Source organism: Odocoileus virginianus, chromosome 10 (assembly GCF_023699985.2).
Source record: "Odocoileus virginianus isolate 20LAN1187 ecotype Illinois chromosome 10, Ovbor_1.2, whole genome shotgun sequence".
Taxonomy (NCBI): Eukaryota; Metazoa; Chordata; class Mammalia; order Artiodactyla; family Cervidae; genus Odocoileus; species Odocoileus virginianus.
The window spans coordinates 18,937,758-18,953,352 of NC_069683.1; the positions used below are offsets into that span (position 1 = coordinate 18,937,758).

The 15,595-nt window shown below is 39.5% G+C and overlaps 1 protein-coding gene across 9 annotated transcripts in view; it reads left to right on the forward strand.

Annotated features, from left to right (window-relative positions):
- The window catches only part of LRRC4C (leucine rich repeat containing 4C), a 1,326,823-nt gene extending 1,311,958 nt beyond the window's left edge, over positions 1-14,865 (forward strand). For 8 of the 9 annotated variants that reach the window (XM_070473155.1, XM_070473151.1, XM_070473154.1 and 5 more), the window contains one exon: positions 12,191-14,865. In XM_070473155.1, the coding sequence (XP_070329256.1) occupies positions 12,233-14,155 (1,923 nt within the window). In that variant the 5' untranslated portion in view covers positions 12,191-12,232 and the 3' untranslated portion in view covers positions 14,156-14,865. Of the gene's footprint in view, positions 1-10,670; positions 10,816-12,190 lie in introns of those variants that run through there. The other variant, XM_020872212.2, reaches the window with a different exon arrangement.
- The last annotated feature ends 730 nt before the right edge of the window (positions 14,866-15,595 follow it).

Sequence of the window (15,595 nt, forward strand, 5' to 3'; positions counted from 1 at the left end):
GGAGCAAGGCTCTGAAGAAGAAAAGTTGGGAGTGTATTTTTAGACTCAGAAACAGACTGTAGCCTAGACTGTATGATGGATAACAGTGGGGGAGATGGCGAAGCAGCATGGTTGAGCATCGTGGAGTGTCTTACGTGTCACACTAAGGCAGCAGTTTTCAAGAGGTCACATTTCCCCCACAGCGGCCACTGGCAATATCTGGAGGTTCTGCAGATGGTCACAAGTGTGGGTGCTCCTGGCATCTAGGGGGTAGAGGATGTAAGAGACTTAGTTTTTATTCTGTAAGCACTGGGGAACTATTGCTGAGTTATGTTTTCTTGGACAGTTATTTGCCGAGGTCCCTGTGTGTTCTTACACAAAGTGTGCAAAGCATACTTTGCAAATCTCCCTCAAGAATGATATGAAAAGAAAAGACAATGTTGGAGATAAGGAATAGCACGTTTGAATCAATTGGTTAACCTTGAATCTGAGTAAAAAGAAAGAACAAATAGGAAAGGGGGACAACTGAAGTTTTCCTGTGTGGAGAAGGCTCCAGACTTAAAAAAATAATAGTGCACAAGTGAATGCAGGCATTGTAACAGGCAGGCAACATTTCTGATCATTGGAATGGTCTGATTTCATTTCCTGAAGATTGACATATCAAGCAGTATATGACGCTTGAGGTTTTAAGCTTTTTCCCTTGGCGAGGCATTTCACTAAACCAACACAGTCGACAACTATCATAAAAAGGCAAACACAGCCCTGAACACCTCAAATCCCACCCTTTAATTTGAGAAACAGGGAATCATCTATATTTCATTTCTTCATAAATAATCAAGCTCAGAAAGTGAATATGATCCAAAGGATGCATAAGCAGTCAAAAGCTTCATACTAGGTACACTTTAGCTCTCCTATATCATGTGAGGCTAAAAAAACAGGGAAAAAACAAATTAATTTTATTTTTAGCCTTGCCAAGTCTTTGGCTGTATTTCTAGGTCTGCTTTCCTAACATGAAATAGATTTGACTTTTTGTTGCTAAGGCAAAGTTGGAACTGTCACCGCCTTCCCCAATACGTTGCCTAATCCATCTTGTTCTTTTCGATTGTGACAGAAGATTTAGATCTTTTTCACACAAGGATTTTCTAATTAATGCTTCAGATGTGTTCTAGAAGCAGGGGTGTAATGATCAAGATACTCTTCCATTTGAAAGAAGATATGTAGATGATTTGACTTTCTGCCTATAAGAATTCTTGTTTTCTGCTCTAAGTGGTCTGCCTAATGGAAGGCCTGGAAGCTGAGTCAAACCTCCCTGGATCTGCAGTGCATCTGGGTGCCACATGAACCAAATCAAGGAAAAGGCTTCATTGCATCATCTAGTTGGAATTTTCAAGGCATTCCTGCTATTTTAGGCATATACAGCAGAGGGCATTGTCTGGCCAGACTTAAAACAGGACTGCTATTGACAAGAATAGATGAAGAAATAGGGAAGGCTTTTCCTGCAAAATAAATAAATAAACAAAGAGGGCAAGGAGACAGTGGAATGACCTTTATATTGCTTTGTCCTCTCCAGCTTTTCTTTGTAGGAAGACTTCTATGAAAATAACTAAAAACTGAACAAGGATCATTCCAGAAATTAATGAAATTTCTATTATGTGAGCTTGTTGTTGTTTAGTCATTAAGTCATGTCTGACCCCAAGGACTGTAGTCTGCCAGGCTCCTCCAGATTTCCCAGGCAAGTATACTGGAATGAGTTGCCATTTCTTCCTCCAAGAGATCTTTCCGATACAGGGATTGAATCTGCATCTCCTGCTTGGCAGGCAGATTCTGTACCACTGAGCCACCTGAGAAGCCCCGTTGTGTGAATTGGACTCTACTAGATGCTAAGGATCAAATAGTGAATATGACATTAGTTAGGTCCTCAGTGAGTGGATAGTCTTAACTATCTACGCACTGTTTCTGTCTGCTTGGACACTTATGCATTCTTTCCTGCATTTAACAAATGTTTGATGAGTGTTTTTTGGAAGAATATCACTATGGTAGATAAGATGTTTCTCCAAGGAATTTAGCATTCTACTCAGATGAGGCAGGCAGTAAGAAAATAAACATTGGAAAAAAAAGAAAAGAAACATTGAAGTGTATGAGGAAAGTATCAAATTAGAAGTACTCTAGTGAAAATTGAAAATGGTAATCTGGGGATTATCCTTATGGTCCAGTGGTTAAGACCCTATGCTTCCAATACAGGATGCATGGGTTCAATCCCTAGTCAGGGAACTAATATTTCATGTGTCACATGGAATGGCAAAAAAAATTTTAAATATACAAATAAAATAAAAATGGTACCCTGATTGATGGTGATAGAAGATCTGCTTTAGGCTGAGTAATCAAGAAAGATTTTTCTGAGAAAGTAAAGTTTAAAGGGAGTCTTGAATAACAAGGGATATCAATCATGCAGAAACCAAAGGGCAGGTGTTGCAGGCAGAGGGAAACAGTGCAAAGGTTCTGAGGGAGAGAAAGGCTTGGGACACTTGAGGAATGAAGGAAATTCAATGTGGTTGAAGAGAGAGGAAAATGAGAGGAGTTTAAAGATAAGAGGATAGGCAAGTATCAGATAATCATATATTAGAGGCGAGAAAGTTTACGTTTTGCTCCAAAAGGATATGAAGCTAATAGAAACATTTTCAACTGGAGAATGGCATGAACATATTTATATTTCTAAAGTGAAAATGAAGTCACTCAGTCATGTCCAACTCTTTGCGACCTCATGGACTGTAGCCCGCCAGGCTCCTCCATCCATGGGATTGTCCAGGCAAGAGTACTGGAGTTGCCATTTCCTTCTCCAGGGGATCTTCCTGACCCAGGGATCGAACCTGGGTCTCCCGCATTGTAGGCAGACACTTTACCATCTGAGCCACCAGGGGCATCCAAACTTCAGTCTAAATGCTGTGTGTGAATGCTCGGTCCCAGTCATGTCAGAATCTTTGTGACCCCATGTGACCCCTACCAGGCTCCGCTGACCATGGGATATCCCAGGCAAGAATACTGGAGTGGGTCGCTATTTCCTACTCCACTAACTGCTGTATAAAGAATTAACTGTGGTGCAGCATTTGCAAAATTAGAGAAACTGATAAGAGGGTATTTCAGTGGTCCAAGTTGGAAATGAAGATGATTTTATCTAGAAAGGGACAACGAGGAATACATTTACATTTTAATAGTGAAGTCAATGTTTTAATGAGTAGGCTTATGCTGAATGTAAATAAAGAAAAGGAACAGTCAAGGAAGATCCTTACATTTTTGCCTTGAGCATTTGGATGTGTGGTAGTGGCATTTATGAAGGTATAGGGCAGGTTTGGGAATTTTCTTTCAGTAGATGCTATAGCATATAATTCATATGACCCTCTCAATGTCTATTAATGTTATCATAACTCCCACTTAGGAAGGTGCAGCTCAGAGAAAACCAGTTTACCAAAGAATGATTAGTAATACTTGGCCAACCCTCTAACCCACCTGATTTCACTCTAAATCTGGATTTTTGTCCCACTGAGTTTTGCTAATATAGATTGGATGTCTTTCTATATTTCAACATAAAGTTGAAGTATATGATATCATCAAAGAACAAAAGCTGAATGTATATTTAATCATTCTCTGTATGTAATTTACAGTGTGGACATGAACCACATTAGAGATTTAAAAAAACTGTATCTTCCCTTATTCGTGAATCAGAGTTTCAAAGTGATAGACTGCTGCCTCTGTGTAACCTGATAGTTTTTAATGTGACTGCATACAGAAGCTAATTTTGCCTTCATTGGTTTTTCACCCTCTACAGGATTTCAAGCAGGACTGATTAGTTTGTGGCTATAAATGTCTCATAATGTATAGATGTTGGATTGATATCTATATCAACAGATAATCGGATTGAAGATCTGCTCCCTTCAGCTCTAAAGTAACGCTAAGGATGTCGATCATTGAAGTCATTTGACTTTTCCGTCAACTCCTCTTCTCTCCAGTTTCTTTTATGCATAAGGGCAGAGACTCCCTAAAATAATGCCCTCACCCCTCCTGCCTAAGAGCCTGGAGTTTCCTCCTAAGTTTCATCACTGAAGCAAATCCAAACTCTCCTACCAGACATGCAGTGCCCCTCAGTTGGACCAACTCAACAGTCTAATTCTGTTGTATAAGTCACCTGCTTCCATTAAGCCATTTTCTTTTATTTCAGGCTCCTACTGCCCTGCTTTTGTTACAGTTGCTGTTATTTAGTTGCTGAGTCTCTTGCAACTCTGTGGACTGTAGCCCACCAGGCTCCTCTCCATGGGATTTCCAAGGCAAGAATACTGGAGTGAGTTGCGTTTCCTTCTCCAGGCGATCTTCCTGAATCAGGAATTAAATCCATATCTTCTGCATTGACAGGTGGATTCTTTACCACTGAGCCATGTGGTAAGACCCTCTGCCTTTACAAGTCATCCATTATCTCCTCTACCACCTGCCTCAATACAAAATTATGTTCCCCTAAGGACCTTCATAAAATCTCAAACCCTCTTAAAACTTTCTCAGGTTATCTATGACATCTGACAATGTTTTATGGGATTTGAATATTGACTACGCTGAGTTACATTAGTTCCTAGATACACATATGTGTGCTTTTTATTTTTGATAGGTATCTATGCTTTTGTATAGACAGACAATGTTGTATAGACAGACGTCTTTTGTATAGGGGACAACAGAAGATGAGATGGCTGGATGGCATCACCGACTCAATGGACATGAGTTTGAGTAAACTCCGGGAGTTGGTGATGGACAGGGAGGCCTGGCGTGCTGCCATTCATGGGATCGCAAAGAGTCGGATATGACTTAGCAACTGAACTGAACTGAAATGATGCTTTTGTATTATAGCTCCAGTAAGTTTGTAAAGTTCTAAAAGGTATAGTCACCTTAGACTCTTTTATATCCCTTTTTATACTCAACAGAACATAGCAACATATTGGCCACATCATTTATTATGTTTTTTCTTACTTAAAAAAAAAAAAATATATATATATATATGTGTATGTAGTTTTCTCCACTCTGCTGCTTTTTATCTAATGATGTTGTAATCTTGTCACCTCTAAACACTGAACACATGTAGTTGTTTCTTGTTTTTTACTGTAAATTGAGCAAGCCTTCTAGAAAAGTGAAATGCAGACCCAGGTGATCTTTCTTTCCTTAAATATCAATTTAAGTCCCAACATTTTCTAGAAACATTGCAAGTTCAGTGTATATAGCTAAAGAGCCTCTTGTTGACTTGACAGATTGAATACCTGAGTTATAGCCATTTAAACCTTGCATCATTTCGATTACATTTGCCTTGAGGGTCAGCCCTTGGCGTATTTACAAAAATTTTCTTTCCCTGAAAATCTGCAGAACCACATATTCCTCCATGAAGGGTGGAAAGCTGAACAGATTTGCAAAATTGGGTTTCAGATGAGAAAAAGTTGAACTGTATTAGGAAATATTTGTAAAATAAATTTGATTTGGAGGGGTGAGCTACCTTTGATAATGGTGTTATTTAATTTGTTGTTTTCCCTTTTCCTGTGTATTATAGCACTCTTAAAAATTTAAAGAGCTATCTTGAGAAATGATTATAATAGGAAGCTTTCTTAGTAAGATGAGGATGAGCCTTACTTCCTTTCTTACAAGCAAATCATGTCGCCTCAGCTTACTTTATTCTTTCTGATAGGCCTCAGATATATAGTGGTTTAAGAAATTAGATTTTTTCTTTTGCCTTTTCTTTGCTCTTGGTTTGGGAAGTAGGAACAGTGAGAGATAGATAAAAGGAGAGGGAGAGAGGAGAAAAAATATGAAAATATCAGGTAGGTTTGACTACATGTAACCAGAAAAATAATGAGCTGTTTATGATGTATGGAACTGATTATTGCATATAGTAATAATATAGGAAAAACAGTTACAGGATTCATTAATGTAGCTGCTTGTCACAATATCAAGAATGCAAATTCTTCCCTCTTTCCATTTTTTCCTTCCTTAGCGCAACAGCTTTGTCCTCAGGCTGCCTGCTTTCTTGGCCACAAATTGTCTATAGCAGTTCTCAGTATCTTATACCCACAACAACATTCAGAAACAGAATAAAGAACTACTCCTTCCCCTGTCTTTCTTCCTATTAGGGGGAGAAAAATAAAAATTCCTAGAATCCCCTCAGCTGACCTCTCTTTGCCTCTTATTGGCCAGATGGTGTCACATGTCCAGAACCAACCAGTCTCTGGCAATAGGAAGGGAACAATCAATGTTTGTTTAGATAAGAACTCAGCAAACAATAGTCCAAAGGTTAGCTCACCATCTGCTTTTGTATGCTCTGTGAATTAAGAATATTTAGAAATTTTTAAATGGTTGAAAAAATATTAAGAATATTTGAGACATTTAAATGTGCATAGTTTAACTGGATGATAGCCATGCATATTCATTGACTTTTTGGCCAGAGCTATTTTCAAGCTTCAGTGGCAGAGCAGAGTGGTAGCAACTAGAGACCATATGGTCTAAAAAGCTAAACTATTTACTATCTGGCCCTTCACAGAAAAAGTTTGCTTAGTCCTAACTTAAGCCAGATTCTATTAATACATCAAGGCTGGATAACCTTCTCCCAAAGCAGATAATGTAATTCTGTGTTTTTTGTTTGTTTGTTTTTTTTTTAAGGAAGAGATGGAATCTTTCTGAACAAAATTTTCTAATGAAAGAGTATGGGAGTAGGATATTGGGTATACAACAAATTCACAGAAGAAGAAGACAGAGAGACTGAAGTTCAAGCATATTTCAAGTGAATAACCCAACTTTAGTTTCATAAAGCAGTTGATTCTGAAAATGTTACCAGCAAAAATGGTTGGTAAGACAGATCTGAGTCTTCTTCCTTACTAAGACCCTACGGAAGTCCAGGAGAGTCTGAATGGGATGGTGATGATTAAGCCAGAATTTATTGAGACTTAGAAGTTTAATTTTTAGGAGGATTTTTCAATAAGGGAACTTGATGAGGATCAAGTAAGAACCATGATACAAAGACCCAAGATTGGAGAAAACACCAACGTGAGGCAAAAGATCCAAAGAATCTTAAGAGCACAGTTAATGCTTTCCATGAAAGGGTTGAAGGATCTTTGGGCAAGTTTCCGTAAGGACCATGAAACTGTGTGCTTTGGCAGGAGAGTTTCAGAAGAGGATAGATTTGCTAATAGAAATCATGGAAGACCTAAGTCAAGTAGATGTTGATGGTAAGGTATGGTCTGGAGGTCTCAGTGTCCCTTCTGAGTATGGGGGTTAATGGTTTGGCTTCTCAATGTTTACAGAGGTCTGTTGCATGTAAGTTTATTTTTCTCCCACCTTGCTTGCAAACTAGTTCCAACATCTAGACAGCAGTCTATGCTGACTTAGCAATGATACTGTGCTAAATAAAGCATCCCCATTATCTACACTCCCTCCTGAGTCCCGTCTGTGTCTCTCAGTGCACTGAAGCATGGGTAAGGAAAGAAGAACGGTCTCTTGACAAAGTCAGGATATCTTCTGGGACAAGGCTAAGAGTATTATAGTTTAATTCAAAACCCACACAGATCCATTTGTAAATAAATGCTGTGAGATGACATCGTAATGGATAGTGCACACCTTTAAATTAATTTCCTTTTGATGTGATAAAAACATCTTCTGAAAGATATGTTGAAACCTGGCTTTTGATGTAAAGTAACATAATTTAGATTTTAAAATAGGAACCTTTTGCTGATAGTAGTTTATTCGACTCTGGGTGTGTACCAAACTTTATTTGCTGCAGGTTATAAATTAGCTTTGAACCAGCTATAATTCATAAATCATTACCTATGACTGATTTACAGGCAATCTCATTAATTGCAATAGCAAAAAGACCTTGAAGTAAGGAAGAAGTATAATATAAAACAGCGCAGAGACTGAAACAAGGGAGACACATATACTCTACAATTAAAAGCAATGCATCATATTTGGATACATTTTACTGATAGTGTGTTTCTGGTCATTCCAGTTCATTCTTGCCACAGCTTTGAATAATAGATATTAGTGTTATTCCTATCTTATCTAAGAGGAAGAAGCTTACATCACTTTATTTTAATATGTATTAAATATTTATTCAGTATTATATATTACTTATTTTGAGTCAGTAACTTTGTATATATTATATGACAGTACTAACAAGAGCCTACTGATTAAGTAGCTCTGCTACTTTTACAGATGGGGAGAGTAAATTATAGACAGATAAAGTAACTTTCCCATTAATAGGGTTGTGGGTGTTCAAGCAGGCATATGAATTCAAGAATTCATCATAAGCCTCTTCTCTTGCCCATTGGACTTGGTTGTCTTTATTATTTCATATTTTAAAGGGATGTTGCTGCTGCTGCTAAGTCGCTTCAGTCGTGTCTGACTCTGTGCGACCCCAGAGACAGCAGCCCACCAGGCTCCTCTGTCCCTGGGATTCTCTGGGCAAGAACGTTGGAGTGGGTTGCCATTGCCTTCTCCAATGCATGAAAGTGAAAAGTGAAAGTGAAGTCGCTCAGTAGCAAATGGCAGAGTAAGGATTTACTTTTTTCACTTTGTGCTATTTCCAGTCCACCAGTTATTTTGACCTCTAGTGCCAGAGACCCTAGGACTCTAGGGAGAGTCATGGGCTGGGAGGTGGGAGGAGGGGTAGAAAAGTAGGGCCCTAGGACCCCCACCCTAAAAGCATCAATCAGTTAATATATTAGAGTTTAGCTGGTATTCTTTTTCCTTTCCCTTCCTTCCTTCCCTTTCTCCCTCTCTTTCTTTCTTTCAAATTCCCAATTACTTTCAGAAGTGTGTTTTGAGAAGAGGGGAACATATGAATGAAAAATTGAATCACAGGAATGAAAATTTTTCAATGGTTATGATTACTGGCAATTTAAATAGCATCCTATTTAAAATGGAAATCTACAAGGGTTTTCAAGGTCGTGTTTCAATTTACAATGAAAGATACCTCCTAATCTAACTCAGAGTGAGAAGCCTGCCAGCCACACTGTTGTGATGTGAGTAAATTCAGTGGATTCTGGGACATAGGGTCTGTCCAGTTGCCTGCAATCTAACCCTGGGATGATGAGGGCAGAGGGGTAGTGGCTTGAGAGTAAAGAGCCTTGTAAGGACTGATAAAGGAAGTGGCTGGGGTACCTGCTTCAGAATGGTTGGTTTAAATACGGCAGGCATGCCTGTAGGCCTGCCCTTTACTATCTCTAGGATCTGGCTAGCCTTTGGATGGGCAGAGCCCTGCTGGCTCAGATGGTAAAGAATCTGCCTGCAATGCAGGAGAACTTGGTTCAATCCCTGGGCCCCCCTGGAGAAGGGAATGGCTACCCACTCTAGTATTCTTGCCTGGAGAACTCCACGAAGATAGGAAGCTGGTGGGCCACAGTCCATGGGTCACAAAGGAAAAGAGTAACAACCCACAACCTACTGCTCAGGTTTCTTTGCTGCCACAGGGAAGGAGACCAAAACAAGCCGCTAAAGCCAGAAAGCATCTGTGACTTTAAATCTCATGTTCATGACTCGGGTCCCTTTCTACAGCCTGTGACTGTGGGTGTGTGTTTAAGACTTGCTCATGACAGACGCCTTTACTGAGTGAAGCATCTTCTAGTTTTGGAACAGTCTCCTCTCTGTCCTGTGTACTCGAAGAAAATGCGTTTATTTACAAATGCTAATTTACACTGAGAATCTTACTACTGGTAGAAGGGTTCCGTCCTAAGGAGGATAGAGCCAATCTCTCAAGACCTTGGATGGTTTGCAGAGAAGTGGCCAAGAAATTCCAAGTATCTCCAGCATTGACTTCTCGCCAAGGTTCATTTTGAGCAAGTGAAAGATTTTACTAATCTTTCTCCTTGCTGAGGGTTTCTTCTAGAGCTTTTCTGCCTTCTATATTAATGTAGAATTACCATTCTTAAAAGCAAAGCTGACGACAGCATTTCTTTCTATAAACAAAATATTGAATAGTTACTTGCAGGATAAACAGGAATGCTTACATTGAGTCTTGATCCGATCTCAACTTCTTTCCCATTCTCTTTCCTGGAACTTCCAGTCTACTGCTATAGGAGATTTTATGATTTCTTGGTTGTTCTAGTACTTTCTTGTTTCCTTGTCTTGGTTCAGGCTGGTCCCTCTGCTCTTCTTTCTATTATCAACTTCTACAAAATCTAGATCAGATGACTCTCCTCTTTCAAAATCCCCTGACTTATTATAGCATCACAGAAAAGCTCTGACTTTAGTGCCCATGTGCCAGTGTGGCTTGGTTTCATAGCAAAGAACATATATTATTGTGTTTCATCTCTTTGCCTGTCTTATCTTCTGAATTATAATTCCCTCCAGGGTGAGGGTTATATTCTTCACTTTTGTATGCTCAGCACTTAGCAAAATGTCTAACTAAGGGAAATAAAACAGTAGTAGTAGTAATAGCAATGTCTATTGAGTTCCTTCAGTATGAAGGCATTATTCTAAGCTCTTTATGATATTAATTTTTTTTCTGACAATAACACTTAGGGTTACATAATAATATCATCCCCATTGTGCAAATGAGATGGAGCCGTGGAGAGGATAAGTCACCCGCCCAAGGTGACACATAGTAAATACTAAATTACTGTCTTAGTGCCTTTTTGAACTGGTTATTAGAAGTCTCCACATTTTTTTTTCTTCCCAAGAGATTCTTAGAAGAGGCACTGTTTATTGAGGAATTTGGAGAAGTCATCACACAGGTGCCCAATTCATGATAAGCCAGTTGAATGGGGTGTATACTGGGTAACACAAGCTTTGGAATTCCTCTTTGTGCTGTAAGAAATGCAGAGAGTAAGTTGTTTTATTTCCCTTCCCAGAAATCAGTAGTATCAATAAGACATAATACATATACAATCCTGTTATATTTAATACTATCATTTTTTCTGTATATAAACATTATGTTTCATGAGATGTGATTTAATTGGTAGTATGTCTACCTATAGGTAGCAGTTGGCTCTGTTATTGTGAGTTTTTATATATGAAAATCTCTAGAAATTTACACATATTTGTGCATGTCATTATTTCAGTGTATTTTCACAGGTACCATACATTAAGTTGCCGTGTTTCAAGCTGAGGTGATCCCCAAAGGAAAGGTATTTTAATAAAAATAACTGTGAAAAATATTTTGCTTTTGCCAGCATTCTCACAGAAACTTCTTTCATGGAATGTTTGAGATCGTATTCTCCTGGACCAGTGAGATGAATGTCTGAATCCCGATTCTCTACTTGCTAACCGTGTGACTATATGCACGCTACTTCCCCTACAGTTAAATATCTTCATCTTGAAAATGGGGGCTATAACAATTCCTTCCTCACAGAAGTGCAGCAAGGAAAAGAAAGGATCATGCAGCCTGTGCAGTTACAAAGGACTCCATATTCAGAAGGGCCCATGCTTGACTTAATGTTCTATTATAACTGATTTGAAATTCTTAATAAAATTTTTAAGACTTTTTTTTGATGTGGACCACTTTTAAAGTCTATTGTGTTCTGTTTTATGTTTTGGTTTTTTGGCCAAGAGGCATGTAGGGTCTTAGCTTCCCAGCCATGGACTGAACCCATACCCCCTGTATTGGAAGGCAAAGTCTTAACCACTGGACTATCAGGGAACCCCTTGAAATTCTTAATTTTTGACAAGACATCCCATGTTTGTATTTTGCCTTGAGCCCTGCAAGTTGTATAGCCATTCTTGGATTTTTTGTGAAGTCTATAGCCTATGGCACACAGACTACTCCTTGATAAATTGTCAGCTATTGATAATTTTGCAAGGGAGTTTTTAGTTTATTGGTATAGTCCCCCAATTTTATTTTCTAAACTTTTCTAATCTGGTCTGGATATGGAACCTAATGATGAGGGTACATTTCATGTGTCCTCATGCATTCAGGTCACCCTTGGTTGATAAACATTACAGTAAAACCCCCTACGTCATTCTTCCATTTCTCTGTGATTGCACAAATGACGGAATATGGGCTGTGGCTGGCCAATAACTCAAAGTATGGAAACACTTCTCAATAAATATGAGCCCCATTGCTCAGTACATGGGATTAGATTTATTGTTATCTTAGTTTGAGAACTGAAGGCTTGAGCTGATACACTGTCTCACTGACAATGACTTGAGAGAGACGTTTGGAGGAGATCTAACACTCTTTTTTGTTCTTATTGCATTGCAGATTATTTGAACTCCAGAAGGACCAACACCAGATAAATTATGAATGTTGAACAAGATGACCTTACATCCACAGCAGATAATGATAGGTCCTAGGTTTAACAGGGCCTTATTTGACCCCCTGCTTGTGGTGCTGCTGGCTCTTCAACTTCTTGTGGTAGCTGGTCTGGTGCGGGCTCAAACCTGCCCTTCCGTCTGCTCCTGCAGCAACCAGTTCAGCAAGGTGATTTGTGTTCGGAAAAACCTCCGCGACGTTCCAGACGGCATCTCCACCAACACCCGGCTGCTGAACCTCCATGAGAACCAAATCCAGATCATCAAAGTGAACAGCTTCAAACACTTGAGGCACCTGGAAATCCTACAGTTGAGTAGGAATCATATCAGGACAATTGAAATCGGGGCCTTCAATGGTCTGGCAAACCTCAACACGCTGGAACTCTTTGACAATCGTCTTACGACCATCCCGAATGGGGCTTTTGTATATTTGTCTAAACTGAAGGAGCTCTGGTTACGAAACAACCCCATTGAAAGCATCCCCTCTTATGCTTTTAACAGAATCCCTTCTTTGCGCCGGCTGGACTTGGGGGAATTGAAAAGGCTTTCATACATCTCAGAAGGTGCCTTTGAAGGTCTGTCTAACTTGAGGTATTTGAACCTTGCCATGTGCAACCTCCGGGAAATCCCTAACCTCACGCCGCTCATAAAACTAGATGAGCTGGATCTTTCTGGGAATCATCTGTCTGCCATCAGACCTGGCTCCTTCCAGGGGCTGATGCACCTTCAGAAACTGTGGATGATACAGTCCCAGATTCAAGTGATTGAACGGAATGCCTTTGATAACCTTCAGTCACTGGTGGAGATCAACTTGGCACACAACAATCTGACATTGCTGCCTCATGACCTCTTCACACCCTTGCATCATCTAGAGCGGATACACTTACATCACAACCCCTGGAACTGTAACTGTGACATCCTGTGGCTCAGCTGGTGGATAAAAGACATGGCCCCCTCCAATACGGCTTGCTGTGCCCGGTGTAACACCCCTCCCAACCTGAAAGGGAGGTACATTGGGGAGCTTGACCAGAATTATTTCACCTGCTATGCTCCTGTCATTGTGGAACCCCCGACAGACCTCAACGTCACTGAAGGCATGGCAGCTGAGCTGAAATGTCGGGCCTCCACGTCCCTAACCTCCGTCTCTTGGATTACTCCAAACGGGACAGTCATGACACATGGGGCGTATAAAGTGCGGATAGCCGTGCTCAGCGATGGCACGTTAAACTTCACGAATGTAACCGTGCAAGATACAGGCATGTACACATGTATGGTGAGTAATTCCGTGGGAAATACCACCGCTTCAGCCACCCTGAATGTTACTGCCGCAACCACTACTCCCTTCTCTTACTTCTCAACCGTCACGGTAGAGACTATGGAACCTTCTCAGGATGAGGCACGGACCACAGATAACAATGTGGGTCCCACTCCAGTGATCGACTGGGAGACCACTAATGTGACCACCTCCCTCACGCCACAGAGCACAAGGTCAACAGAAAAGACATTCACCATCCCTGTGACTGATATCAACAGTGGGATCCCAGGAATTGATGAGGTCATGAAGACTACCAAAATCATCATTGGCTGTTTCGTGGCCATCACACTCATGGCGGCAGTGATGCTGGTCATTTTCTACAAGATGAGGAAGCAGCACCATCGGCAAAACCATCACGCCCCAACGAGGACTGTTGAAATCATTAATGTGGATGATGAGATTACAGGAGACACACCCATGGAAAGCCACCTGCCCATGCCTGCGATTGAGCATGAGCACCTCAATCACTATAACTCTTACAAATCTCCTTTCAACCACACAACAACAGTGAACACAATAAATTCAATACACAGTTCAGTGCATGAACCGTTATTGATCCGGATGAACTCTAAAGACAATGTCCAAGAGACTCAAATCTAAAACACTGACAGTTACGGAAAACAAACAATCAAAAAAAAAAAAAAAAGAAGACAGTTTATTAAAAATGACACAAATGACTGGGCTAAATCTACTGTTTCAAAAAAGTGTCTTTACAAAAAAAAAACAAAAAAGAAAAGATTTATTTATTAAAAATTCTATTGTGATCTAAAGCAGACAAAATTATGTGTATTCCTCAGAACCTGTTTTTGCTGCACTTATTTACTATTTCCCACATCTCGTCCTTGCCTTCCCTATCGCCATATTTTTCATAGGAGATCTCAATTCCCTAAAGAACCGGTCTAGGAAATTTTGTAAGAATTCTGTTATACTTTGAGATTTTTATGGTGAATTCTAGTGGTGAGATCCAGTCTATTTTGTCTTTCTTTTTTTTTTCTTTCTTTCTCTCTTTCTTTTCTTTCCTCCCCCTCATGCCCTTATGAAGTAGTCCAATGGGGAATGCAATATTAGAAATAGATTTTTAAGAGAGAACAAGGAAAAAATGCAAGATCTTATATTTTTCATGTAATGACCTGTTCTGTATTTATGAGGAGGACCATTCAATGGGAAAGAAAAAAAAGGAAGCAAGCAACAGATTAATTTACATATGAGCATCTATAAAACCCATGATCTTTTAAACAAATCTAGAATCCAATTTGTAGTTCAAAAACTAAAAATAAGATTATAAATAAAATATTGTTGGTTTTTCTGTACCTGGATACAACTTATTTGTAGTATGGCGCAAATGTGAGAAACTTGAAGGTAACTAGATTTCCTGATTTCTGAGAAAGGTAATATTACAGTAATCTTCAGTCACAGCACCAGTCTCTACGGGGTCCTGTTTCATTAGATGATGTGAGTTTCTGATCTATATTCAAGGATGCTGTGGTCTCATTTTCTTCTCGTTAGTGTTGCCCTTTGTAGAATGCTCACATTTTTAGATTTTTGTGAAGTAAATTCAATTCCACTTGAAAGAAAATTTCAGTATAATTTATTCCCTGGCTCCTAAATAAAATTCTGCTGTCTAGATGAAGTACAATCACAGAATGCTAATTATCCAAGGTGCTGAGTGTCGACAAGCTCAGTTCAGTTCAACACTAACTGTTAAAGTTCTACTATGTGTTAAACACTGATGTTGGTGTTGTGGACACATTATTAGTAAGACCTGGATTCTGCACTTGAATCACTCATGACCTATATGTAATATCATTAAAGAAATACCAGTTGATTACCAAGGGCCAGCTCTAATTTTCCTGTTAGGTGGCAGGTGGCAGGATCCTAGAGTTTTGAAATAATCAGTTTACTGTTATGACCAAAACCTCCTCATGATTTTTTTCTATTCTTCTGGAAGAGCTGATTCTGTTCTTCCAAATGCAGATTGTAGAGTGGTAAAGAAGTGTACAGCCGATTTGCTGTACAGCCGATGAATTTGCTACAGCCGAT